Source organism: Salvelinus sp. IW2-2015, unplaced genomic scaffold (genome assembly GCF_002910315.2).
Source record: "Salvelinus sp. IW2-2015 unplaced genomic scaffold, ASM291031v2 Un_scaffold3609, whole genome shotgun sequence".
In the NCBI taxonomy this organism is placed as follows: domain Eukaryota; kingdom Metazoa; phylum Chordata; class Actinopteri; order Salmoniformes; family Salmonidae; genus Salvelinus; species Salvelinus sp. IW2-2015.
Genome location: NW_019944887.1, coordinates 39,728 through 52,905, shown reverse-complemented (window position 1 = coordinate 52,905; position 13,178 = coordinate 39,728). Strand labels below are relative to the sequence as shown.

Here is a 13,178-nt window from a genome sequence, read left to right as displayed (position 1 = left end):
CATTTATAACTCATTGTATATTCACCTTAAGCTGAACACTATTTAGGTAGGTCTACTAATGAAGCCAAAGCACACACTAGTAAGACTCACTGTTGAATACTTGTTCCTGACTGGCTTGAAGGGCATTCTAGACAGTACATTATTTCTCTATATAACGCACGATATATCAGCACGGTAGTAATCAATGGCTTTAGTTCATTCTTACATGTTCTATGTTTGAGGTGCTTTGAAAGTTGAATTGAAAACATTATTGGCATTGCTGAATACGATCGTGGAACACACCTTTCACGTCGTTCATTATTTTCCATAGAACGTATATAACCCTCGTTGACTTTCCCGTACGTGTCACTTTTGGTGGCATATTACTTATGTCACTAAAATAACTTATTAGCTATATGTCACATAGAATGGCTACGATTAAGGACAGGTAAAACGAGGGAGAGAGACTTAGGAGGGAAAGTTATGTGAAAAACATTGAGAGGGAAACTTTCCAAGCTGAACTTCTAACAGGAAGTTTGTGGGTAGACAGGATGTTCTGCACTGTTGTTGATGGAAATATACAAGAATAATCTATGTTTTTTGAACAGAGCAGGCACTCAATACCTATGGCTTGAATTCACACAAGATCARAACGATAGCAGGTTGCTGCTGCAGGAAAGAGATCTCTACTCTTGATTAGTAATTCATCAAACACTGTCTTAACTAAGGTGTTGCTATTTCATACTGATGCCAAAACATGTATGTTTGGCCCCCAAAAAAAGTAAAAAGAAAACTGATAAGACACGAATAAGAGACATACAGTGCATTCAGAAAGTATTCAGACTCCTTGACTTTTTCCACATTTTGTTACGTTACAGCTTTATTATAAAATTGATTAAATTWWWWAAAAAGTCCTCATCAATCTACACACAATAGCCCAGAATGACAAAGTGAAAACAGATTTTTAGAAATGTTTGCAAATGTATTAAAAATAAGAAACAGAAATACCTTATTTACAAAAGTATTCAGGCCAAAAGGCAGCTAAAGGACTCTCAGACCATGCGAAACAAGATTCTCTGGTCTGATGAAACCAAGATTGAACTCTTTGGCCTGATTGCCAAGCATCACATCTGGAGGAAACCTCTGAAGGAAACCTGGCACCATCCCTAACATGAAGCGTGGTGGTGGCAGCATCATGCTGTGGGGATGTTTTTCAGCGGCAGGGACTGGGAGACTAGTCAGGATCAAGAAAAAGATGAACGAAGCAAAGTATAGAGAGATCCTTGATGAAAACCTGCTCCAGAGCGCTARGGACTTCAGACTGGGGTGAAGGTTCACCTTCCAACAGGACAATGACCCTAAGCACACTGCCAAGACAACGCAGGATGTGCTTCAGGACAAGTCTTTGAATGTTCTTGAGTGGCCCAGCCAGAGCCCGGACTTGAACCCGATTGAACTTCTCTGGAGAGACCTGAAAATAGCTGGGCAGCAACGCTCCCCATCCAACGTCACAGAAGAGGATCTGCAGAGAAAAATGGGAGAAACTCCTCAAATACAGGTGTGCCAAGCTTGTAACGTCATACCCAAGAAGACTCGGGGCTGTAATCATTGCCAAAGGTACTTCAACACAGTACTGAGTAAATGGTCTGAATACTAATGTAAATGTGCTATTCCAGTTTTTTTTTTAAATATACATTTAAACATTTATACAGTCTGAAAACCTGTTTTTGCTTTGTCATTATGGGTTATTGTATGTAGATTATTGAGGGGAAAACGATCTAATCCATTTTAGAATAAAGTAAATTCTGTAAGGGTCTTTTTTGTTCCAATGTGTTCTCAGTGTGGGACATGAATTAGATACTGGAACAGCTGTGATGTTACGTGTGTGTGTGTGTTCCTCTTATGCCCTTTCAGCGTCACCTATTTAAGAGGAATTAGCATGACCATTACCACAGGACATCTGGACACCCCCGAAACAGTCCAATAGGAAGACATGGTAGTGGAGAGCACTGCACACACCACTACCATGTGACACCCAGTAATAGATGAGAAATGGGGAAATGAACATCTTCTGTAAATGACACGTCAGTCATTTCTTGCAAAGAAGTTGAAGCATCACCGTTGACGGAAATCCTGATTAGAAAATGAAACTCACCCAATTCAGGCCTACATGTACACTGGAAACAAAGTGATTCAGTCAATATTGTTTCCATGCTATTTCACTTATGTTATTATGCTACTGCACTGTAATCATGTTGCATCAAATAACTGTTGACATACAGCTTTCATCTCAATCGATCCCGGGTTTAATGTGAGTGTAGCGAAATGCTTGTGCTTCTAGTTCCCACAGTGCAGTAAAATCTAACAAGTAATCTAACAATTCCACAACAACTACCTAATACACTCAAATGTAAAGGGATGGAATAAGAATATGTACATATAAATATATGGATCAGTGATGACCGAGCTGCATAGGCAATAGATGGTATAACATTTTATTTTTAATTTTACTTTTATTTAACTAGGCAAGTCAGTTAAGAACAAATTATTATTTTCAATGATGGCCTAGGAACATTGGGATAACTGCCTTTTTCAGGGGCAGAACCATACAGTATATATGTACATATGAGATGAGTAATGTAAGATATGTAAACATTCTTAAAGTGACATTTATTAAAGTGGCCAATGATTTTGAGTCTATATGTTGGCAGCAGCGTCTCTGTGTTAGTGATTGCTGTTTAACAGTCTGATGGCCTTGAGATAGAAGCTGTTTAATAGTCTCTCGGTCCCAACTTTGATGCACCTGTACTGACCGTGCCTTCTGGATGATAGTGGGGTGAACAGGCAGTGGCTCAGGTGGTTGTTGTCCTTGATGATCTTTTTGGCCTTCCTGTGACATCGGGTGCTGTAGGTGTCCTGGAGGGCAGGTAGTTTGCCCGGTGATGCGTTGTGCAGACCGCACCACCTTCTGGAGAGCCTTGCGGTTGTGGGCGGTGTAGTTGCTGTACCAGGCGGTGATACAGCCCGACAGGATGCTCTCAATTGTGCAAATTTTTTCAGCCTCCTGAGGTTGAAGAGGTGCTGTTGCGCCTTCTTCACCACGCTGTCTGTGTGGGTGGACCACTTCAGTTTGTCCGTGATGTGTACACAGAGGAACTTAAAACTTTCCACCTTCTCCACTACTGCCCCGTTGATGTGGATGGGGGGGGGGGTTCCTGAAGTCCACGATCATCTCCTTTGTTCTGCTGACGTTGAGTGAAAGGTTGTTTTCCTGACACCACACTCCGAGTGCCCTCACCGCCTCCCTGTAGGCTGTCTCGTTGTTGTTGGTGATCAAGCCCACTACTGTTGTGTCATCTGCAAACTTGATAATTGAGTTGGAGGCATGCATGGCCACGCAGTCATGGGTGAATAGGGAGTACAAGAGGGGGCTGAGCACACACCCTTGTGGGGTCCCAGTGTTGCGGATCAGCAAGGTGGAGATGTTGTTTCCTACCTTCACCACCTAGGGCGGCCCGTCAGAAAGTCCAGGACCCAGTTGCACAGGGCGGTGTTGAGACCCAGGGCCTCAAGCTTAATGATGAGCTTGGAGGGTACTATGGTGTTGAATGCTGAGCTGTAGTCAATGAACAGCATTCTTACATAGGTATTCCTCTTGTCCAGATGGGATAGGGCAGTGTACAGTGTGATGGCGATTGCATCGTCTGTGGATCTATTGGGGCGGTATGCAAATTGAAGTTGGTCTAGGGTGGCAGGTAAGGTGGCAGTGATATGATCCTTGACTAGTCTCTCAAAGCACTCCATGATGACAGAAGTGAGTGCTACGGGACRATAGTCATCTAGTTCAGTTATCTTTGAMTTCTTGGGTACAGAGACAATGGTAGCCCTCTTGAAGCATGTGGGGACAGCAGACTGGGATAGGGATTGATTGAATATGTCCGTAAACACACCAGCCAGCTGGTCTGCGCATTCTCTGCGGATGCGGATAGTGATGCCGTCAGGGCCGGCAGCCCTGCGAGGGTTAACACGTCTAAATGTCTTACTCACGTTGGTGACGGAGAAGGAGAGGGGGAGTCTCTGCCTATGGGACGGTAGAAGCAAAATGGAGTCATGGTTGGATTTGCCGAAGGGAGGGCAGAGGAGGGCCTTGTATGCATTGCGGAAGTTAGAGCATCAGTGATCCAGTGTGTTGCCTGTACAATTCCTACAATCAATATGCTGGTAGAATTTAGTTAGCCTTGTTCTCAAATTTGCTTTGTTAAAATCCCCAGCTACAATAAATGCAGCCTCAGGATATATTGTTTCCAGTTTGCATAGAGTCCAGTGAAGTTCCTTGAGGGCTGTCGTGGTATTGGCGGTGACAATCACCGACGAGAATTCTCTTGGGAGATAAAATGGTCGGCATTTGATTGTGAGGAATTCTAGGTCAGGTGAACAAAAGGACTTGAGTTCCTGTATGTTGTTACGATTACAMCATGTGTCGTTAATCATGAAGCATACATCCCCGCCCTTCTTCTTCCCAGAGAGATGTTTATTTCTCTCAGAACGACGCATGAAGAGTCCCGGTGGCTGTACAGACTCCGACAACATATCCCGACCGATCCATGTTTCCGTGAAACAGAGAATGTTATCATCTCTGATGTCTCTCTGGAAAGCAACAATTGTCCTAATTTCGTCTACCTTGTTGTCTAGAGACTGGACATTGGCGAGTAATATACTCGGAAGCGGTAGGTGGTGTGCACGCCTTCGAAGTCTGACCAGGAGGCTGCTCCGTCTACCTCTTCTGCGGAGACGTTGTTTTGGGTCGGTCGTGCGAACAAAGGATCCGATTCGGGAAAGTCGTATTCCTGGTCGTAATGTTGGTAAGTTGACATCACTCTGATATCCAATAGTTCTTCCTGGCTGTATGTAATAACATGTCTTACTCTTTTGGTCCAGACAGGATCAGATACATGGGCTACACATACTGAGACAGAGAGAAGCTGTTTCTGTCTCTCGGGTGATATATCTGGTGAAATTCAGCCACTTGTGAATTGATGTAAAATTATGAAAACACAGAGAGTGACAAAAGATAAATTAGTATCATTATTTAAAAAATGTATTGGTCATTTATTTGCGGAAGCTTGTCATCCAAGAATACACGGCACTGGATTGGTTGATTGCAAATTCAATTTGTATGTATTTTTTGCTCTGTCACAAAATACTGTAAAGACAAATGTAACTTCTCTATCTACAATAAAGAAGATCTAAATGACATACTGTTCCCTAAAACAAAGGCATGTTTGTCATGCAACTGTTCTAGTGTGATTTCCCACACCCTGTTTTCTTCCAGTAAATTGACTGGTAAGCATTCTATGGTCTGTCTCGCCCCCGTGTCTTCCCCTGCTGAAGTTTATGGCTTCGTGACAGGCACCTGACTGAACAATAACCACAGCAAGTACTTAAGCAGAGGACAGAGTGACAGTTCTCCATCACCAGCCAGTGGCTTCAAGACAATCTACACACACACACACAGGTGAGTAGTCACAGACACAGACAGACACACACACGCTTCCTGTTTCAGAAACATCTGACGCTTACTGTAGCTCCCTGTATGATCTGTCTCCTGTTGTTCTTAGTAAATCTCTGCTGTCTTTCTCCTCAGAATGAAGTTGTTGGTAGTTGTGGCTGCTGCTCTGGCAGTGGCGAGTGCCGCTAGCTTCTCATTGGAGGACTTGGAGTTCCATGCCTGGAAACTGAAGTTTGGTAAGAGAAGCATCTCTTTTCACGTCAGCTTGTTTCACTTTAGCTTCTTATCATTGACAACAATGGAGTCTGTGACTATCTCCTCATTTCTTCATGTTTCTTATCAATCTGAGCCTCTGCTCTCTTGTTATCCTGTTTAATGGAGTCTGTGACTATCTCCTCATTTCTTCATGTTTCTTAKCAATCTGAACCCTTGCTCTCTTGTTATCCTGTTTAATGTGATGTAGAGCAGGATGACAACAACCTTTTCTTTCACAAGAGCTGCTTACAGACAACTACAAATGTCTCGAAATACTCACAGCCTGCATAGTATGTTATTATATTTGGTGATATTTAATAGAGGCACCGGTTAATCCTGAACGTCTGGCGTTATTGTTTTCTATTGTTTCCTCACGGAGGGCCTTGAGATAAGTAGATTTAACATGGACTTAAGTCAATAAAACATGGATTTACTGTAATTCAAAAATAGTCATGTTTAGTCAACTTATCTCAAGTCTGAATAAGGCCTTGAATGAACTGACTTTGACTCCTACAGGGAAGTCGTACAGCTCTCAGGTGGAGGAGGCTCAGCGTATGAGCTCCTGGATCTCTAACCGGAAGCTGGTAGTGGTTCACAACATGCTGGCTGACAAGGGCATCAAGTCCTACCGTCTGGGCATGACCTACTTCGCTGACATGGTACGGCCCAGAAACTTGTCACTGTAGACATAGAACAGATCACATACGTATATGTCAATTTATGAAGGATAAAATGATTAAATGAACAATAGAAGGATCTCTCTTTGTCTGTCCCATTTTCAGATTTACAGCATTCATAGAAAAATAAAGAAAACTGACACGATTAAATTGACAATTAAATTGACATGATTTTGATGAACTATGGACTTGTTAATATTTTTGTGATCTGTATCTTTTATCTGAACTAAATMATGAAAAACAATAGAAGGATAGACCCCCCCCCTCAAAAAAAAACAAGGGAAATAGTCTTTCTGAAATAATTTTGTCCATTGATAATAAATAATTATTATAACGGATTGGATTTATATAGAGCCTTTCTACCAACTAAGGTTCTCAATGCRTTTTACATAGTAAGTGGAAAAACTACCTCATCCACCACCAATGTATCTAATATAAATGATGTATAAATTAGTATGTGTATCTATTGTTGTGCCCCTCTATCGCAGGATAACGAGGAGTACAGACGCGTCATCTCCCAGGGCTGCCTGGGCTCCTTCAACGCCTCCAAGGCCCGCGGCTCTACCTTCTTCCCAATGCTTGGGGACAACGACCTGCCCACCACCGTGGACTGGAGGGACAAGGGCTACGTCACCCCCATCAAGGACCAGAAGCAATGCGGCTCCTGCTGGGCATTCAGTGCGGTAAGAGAGGGAGAGGGAGGGAAGGGGTTATTAAGAGAGTGAGTTAACTACATCCTAAACTCTGCTCTAGTCAGATGTAGTTGAGCAGTAGAGGCTGGTGGGAGGAGCTATAGGGGGATGGGCTCATTGTAAAAGCTGGAATGGAATTAATGGAACAGCATCAAACTCATCAAACATATGGAAACCACATGTTTGACTCTGTTCCGTTTATTCCATTTCAGCCATTACATTGAGACCTCCTACAGCTCCTCCCACCAGCCTCCGCTGTAGAGTAATTGGTCAGCCTGTTCTAATACTTGTTCTCTTTTGTCTTGTGCGTGGTGAGAGAGAAACAATATCCCCAGTCTGTAAATGTTTCCATGTTTGTATTCGGCTGTTTTCAAAACACTGTGGGTTGTGACCCTAAAACTTAGCAAAGGTACATCTATTAGAATGTGAGCGTCCTTCATTTGACATTTCCCTGCCATGTCTCTCTAACTCCCCATCTCCCTCCCTCAGACTGGATCTCTGGAAGGACAGTACTATAAGAAGACCAATAAGCTGGTGTCCCTCAGTGAGCAGCAGCTGGTTGACTGCTCCGGCGATTTCGGCAACATGGGCTGTATGGGCGGTCTCATGGACCAGGCCTTCGAGTACATCAAGTCCTTGGCCCCTGGAGGCGTGGATACTGAGGACTCCTACCCCTACCAGGCTGAGGTAAGTACTGAGCAGTGAGCAGTGGGAAGGGTTGTGTTCATTAGGGTCAAATGTTTAAAAACATTTCCCAATGGAAAACGAAAACTAGCATTTCTTAATGAACTCATTAGGCCTTCCCTGTTTCAGTCCATTTTTAATGTCATCCTTCTCCCAATGTGGGGCACACAACGTAGTAGTAGGCCATGACAGGGGGTTTTCAAACCTCTCCCTCGTTCCATGTATTTGAACTTCCAGAGCTAGCACACCTTATTGAGCTTGTTGACTAATTATGGGTAACGTCTGGGGGTCCCGGAGGAGAGGTTTGAAAACACTGGGATATGACGCCTTTCTGACTCAAGGAAGTAGCACAACACTGCCATCTATGGTATATATTTAGCGGTGCAATAGATTCTGACAGAAAGGAGCATTATTTTACAACGATGCATTTAGGTATGAATTTTAGGTTTTAAATTCGCTATGATGTATGTGCTTGCACTTCTACTAGTTCATGCTATTTTTGCCAATTTTAATGTAGAAAACYTAATATTTAAGAAAACTTCCTATTTTTACGCTCAGTCAAAATAATGCTGTGGAATCCCTCATAAAACGTTTCTATGGAAACGCGTAAACAACTAGCAACTATGCTTCTGTAGTGTTTATTTAACAATGTCTTTCCTTTGACAGGACAAGACGTGCCGCTACAAGCCCGACAGTGTGGGTGCCACCTGCAGCGGGTTTGTTGATGTGACCAGTGGTGACGAGAAGGCACTGCAGCAGGCGGTGGCCACCGTGGGACCGGTGTCGGTGGCTATCGATGCCGCACACTCCTCCTTCCAGCTCTACGACTCAGGTGAGGTCTTTTTGGACACACCTCTCTAGAGGAATCATGTTATGCCTTTTAAGACACGGCTCTCTCCAGCCTGAACCTACACCTGTCATCTTGGTCACACTTTAAACAAACTATAACCTCTAATGTGCAATCACGCCTTCATAAACGCTTGATAAGGCCCATGTATATGCTTCACACATCTTTTATAAGCAAATAACAGGTCCTGACATCTGGTTCTTTACCAAATGTGGCATAAGCCTTATATAGTTTATAGTATGACATTTTCTTATGAATGATTTGTGAAGCATTTATGTAGGCTTTATAAAGGGCTTATGAAGGCTTCATTGAGACTGACTCCATAACTGGTTGTTCATAACTGTGAACTGACTGTGACTTGCGGTTCTGGGCGGCAGGTAGCTTAGCGGTTAAAAGGTTGGGCCAGTAACTGAAAGGTTGCTGGTTAGAATCCCTGAGCTGACTACTTGAAAATATGTCAATGTGCTCTTGAGCAAGGCACTTAACCCTAATAGCACCTGTAAGTCGCTTTGGATAAGAGCGTCTGCTAAGTATATGTTCCCTGTGTGTTTTGTACATCGAATGCAATATATTGACTTAGGCGTCAACAACTGTGACTCCTTTCTTTTGCAAAAGCCTCACAATGTGACAAATATAAACTGATACCAGGCTGACATTGGGTGCATTTTGAGAATAATGGAATGTTTGTTTATTCCCAGGTGTCTATGATGAGCTAGAGTGCAGCAGTGATGATCTAGATCATGGTGTGCTGGCTGTGGGCTACGGCACTAGTGATGACGGCCAGGACTACTGGCTGGTGAAGAACAGGTAAACAACAACATATTGCATACTGTATCAAATAAAGCTAGGCCTATTGGATTGGTCAAGAGCAACCATAAATCAATGGCGTTACAGCTGCATTCCATAATCTCAGTACTTTCAAAGATGGGCTCTGGTAAAACAGGACTGAGGGGGGAGGGGGTATTTTAGTTAGCATGGTTCCTGATGTACCCATAGCAAACTGTGATGCTAAAAACAGGTGGGGGAAGCAGTCCGACACACTAATATCAATGAACTATGTTATGCTATTGCTAAATGCTAAGTCAGTGGTTGCTTGATGAACGATGTTATGCTATTGCTAAATGCTAAGTCAGTGGTTGCTTGATGAACGAGTTAGGCGAATGCTAAATCTAAGTCAGTGGTTGCTTGATGAACGATGTTATGCTATTGCTAAATGCTAAGTCATGGTTGCTTTATGAACGATGTTATGCTTTTCTAAATGCTAAGTCAGTGGTTGCTTGATGAACGATGTTATGCTATTGCTAAATGCTAAATCAGTGGTTGCTTGTATGAAACGATGTTATGCTATTGCTAAATGCTAAGTCAGTGGTTGCTTGATGAACGATGTTTGCTATTGCTAAATGCTAAGTCAGTGGTTGCTTGATGAACGATGTTATGCTATTGCTAAATGCTAATCAGTGGTTGCTTGATGAACGATGTTATGCTATTGCTAAATGCTAAGTCAGTGGCTTGTCTTGAACGATGTTATGCTATTGCTAAATGCTAAGTCAGTGGTTGCTTGATGAACATGTTATGCTATTGCTAAATGCTAAGTCAGTGGTTGCTTGATGAACGATGTTATGCTATTGCTAAATGCTAAGTCAGTGGTTGCTTGATGAACGATGTTATGCTATTGCTAAATGCTAAGTCAGTGGTTGCTTGATGAACGATGTTATGCTATTGCTAAATGCTAAGTCAGTGGTTGCTTGATGAACGATGTTATGCTATTGCTAAATGCTAAGTCAGTGGTTGATCGATCAACAATGTTATGCTATTGCTAAATGCTAAGTCAGTGGTTGCTTGATGAACGATGTTATGCTATTCGCAAATGCAAGTCAGTGGGCTTGTATGAACGATGTTATGCTATTGCTAAATGCTAAGTCAGTGGTTGATCGATGAACGATGTTATGCTATTGCTAAATGCTAAGTCAGTGGTTGATCGATGTGTATGTTCCAGCTGGGGCCTTGAATGGGGAGATAAAGGCTACATCATGATGTCCAGGAACAAGCACAACCAGTGTGGCATCGCCACCGCTTCCAGCTACCCCCTGGTCTAAGGGTGAGTCTGACGGCCATCAATGTCTATCACAACTATATCTATACTCACATACTATCTCAATAGCTACTATAGTATTAGTGTCTATCACAACATATATATACTCACATACTATCTCATTAGCTACTATAGTATAGTGTCTATCACAACTATATCTATACTCACATACTATTTCATTAGCTACTATAGTATTAGTGTCTATCACAACTATATCTATACTCACATACTATCTCATTAGCTACTATAGTATTAGTGTCTATCACAACTATATCTATACTCACATACTATCTCATTAGCTACTATAGTATTAGTGTCTATCACAACTATATCTATACTCACATACTATCTCAATAGCTACTATAGTATTAGTGTCTATCACAACTATATCTATACTCACATACATCTCATTAGCTACTATAGTATTAGTGTCTATCACAACTATATCTATACTCACAAACTATTTCATTAGCTACTATAATATTAGTGTCTAGCACAACTATATCTATACTCACATACTATCTCATTAGCTACTATAGTATTAGTGTCTATCACAACTATATCTATACTCACATACTATCTCATTAGCTACTATAGTATTAGTGTCTATCACAACTATATCTATACTCACATACTATTTCATTAGCTACTATAGTATTAGTGTCTAACTACATATCATTCACACTACTAGCAGTGTTTATCCTAACTACATATCATTCACCTATTAGCAGTGTTTATCCTAACTACATATCATTCACCTATTAGCAGTGTTTATCCTAACTACATATCATTCACCTATTAGCAGTGTTTATCCTAACTACATATCATTCACCTATTAGCAGTGTTTATCCTAACTACATATCATTCACCTACTAGCAGTGTTTATCCTAACTACATATCATTCACCTATTAGCAGTGTTTATCCTAACTACATATCATTCACCTATTAGCAGTGTTATTCCTAACTACATATCATTCACCTATTAGCAGTGTTTATCCAACTACATATCATTCACCTATTAGCAGTGTTTATCCTAACTACATATCATTCACCTATTAGCAGTGTTCATCCTAACTACATATCATTCACCTACTAGCAGTGTTTATCCTAACTACATATCATTCACCTATTAGCAGTTTTATCCTAACTTACATATCAGTCACCTCTTAGCAGTGTTTATCCTAACTACCTAATCATTCAGGCCTATTAGCAGTGTTTATCCTAACTACATATCATTCACCTATTAGCAGTGTTTATCCTAACTACATATCATTCACCTACTAGCAGTGTTTATCCCAAACACATATCATTGAAATGGTAACCATGATGAGTTGATGTTGAACCACAGCCTTACTGTGTATAATCCCAGACAGAAGGGCCTTTGTGTACTGAGTGAAGATTCGTGTTGGATTGAAGCTGAGCTACTTGTAAACAACTCATACACTTATATAAATTAGGCCAAATTAAATCCAATCAAACTTTATTTATACAGCACATTTCAGACATGGAATGCAACGCACTGTTCTTTACACACACAAAAAAAAACACTGAAAATAAAAGCTGAAATATTTACTACTCAACAAACATAAGCTACAAAACAAAAGATTGACAAACTGAACAACTAAAAAGCCCCTGAAGGAAAAGCAACGCAAAAAATAAGTGTTTTAAGATCTCTTCTAAATATGTCCACAAGGCCAAAAGTTCAGTCCGTTTGGCAATTCATCACATTTTCCCACAAACTGATCATATCAACTTAACCTTTGTAATTCACAGTGATTAATGGACACTAGCTATCATTATAGTCAGTACATTGGTCAGTCGGTTTCTGTTGATGGTTAATGTTTTTGTATTTCCCCTACACAGATCCAGGAGAGGATATCTGAAGCTTACGGAGGGTGAAAATGACTTGACACAGACAAACCAGAACAATAATTTAAGCAAATTTTAGTTTTTGTAGCAATAACCAGAATTTTAGATGTTGTGCATTATTTCTTTGGTAGTTGAGGGTCACGCATTTCACTATACAGTACATCCAGAAAATAGTCCTGTTCTAAGAATGTTATTCATGCGCAAAAAAAAACACTAAAAATCATTCTGATTTTCGAATGTAAATAAATGTAAAAAATTGTAAAAAATGAAGAAAATAAAAGTTTTACGCCTGTGCAACTATTTGTGGTGGAAATTCAATGTGTGTTTCAATGTGGGGCCATAAAGGACAAAGTAACTACTTAAAAGGTGTTCCCTATTCTAAAGTATAGGCTAAGCATATTTTTACTTGCAGAAATATTCTCCAGAAATTACCTCATTGGACAGAAAGGTGCACATCTTTTTATCTTATTTATGGATAAAATCCCATAAAATCCCATGCTTTTATAATGACATACAGTACCAGTCAAAGGTTTGGACAAACCCACTCATTCAAGAGTTTTTCTTTATTTTCAC

The 13,178-nt window shown here is 41.0% G+C and overlaps 1 protein-coding gene across 1 annotated transcript; it reads left to right on the top strand.

Annotated features, from left to right (window-relative positions):
* The first annotated feature begins 5,386 nt into the window (after nucleotides 1–5,386).
* On the top strand, nucleotides 5,387–12,902 carry LOC112076178 (procathepsin L). Its single transcript, XM_024143045.2, has 9 exons — nucleotides 5,387–5,494; nucleotides 5,624–5,724; nucleotides 6,260–6,402; nucleotides 6,909–7,103; nucleotides 7,602–7,799; nucleotides 8,463–8,628; nucleotides 9,342–9,450; nucleotides 10,640–10,741; nucleotides 12,600–12,902. The coding sequence occupies exons 2-8, from the start codon at nucleotides 5,625–5,627 to the stop codon at nucleotides 10,737–10,739; spliced, it is 1,011 nt and encodes a 336-aa protein (XP_023998813.1). The 5' UTR covers nucleotides 5,387–5,494; nucleotide 5,624; the 3' UTR covers nucleotides 10,740–10,741; nucleotides 12,600–12,902.
* The last annotated feature ends 276 nt before the right edge of the window (nucleotides 12,903–13,178 follow it).

Coding starts and splice junctions, on each gene's coding strand:
- LOC112076178 (XM_024143045.2), top strand. CDS start 5,625: ATGAAGTTGTTGGTAGTTGTGGCTGCTGCTCTGGCAGTGGCGAGTGCC. Junction 5,725..6,259: donor TGCCTGGAAACTGAAGTTTG/GTAAGAGAAGCA, acceptor TGACTCCTACAG/GGAAGTCGTACAGCTCTCAG. Junction 7,800..8,462: donor CCTACCCCTACCAGGCTGAG/GTAAGTACTGAG, acceptor TTCCTTTGACAG/GACAAGACGTGCCGCTACAA.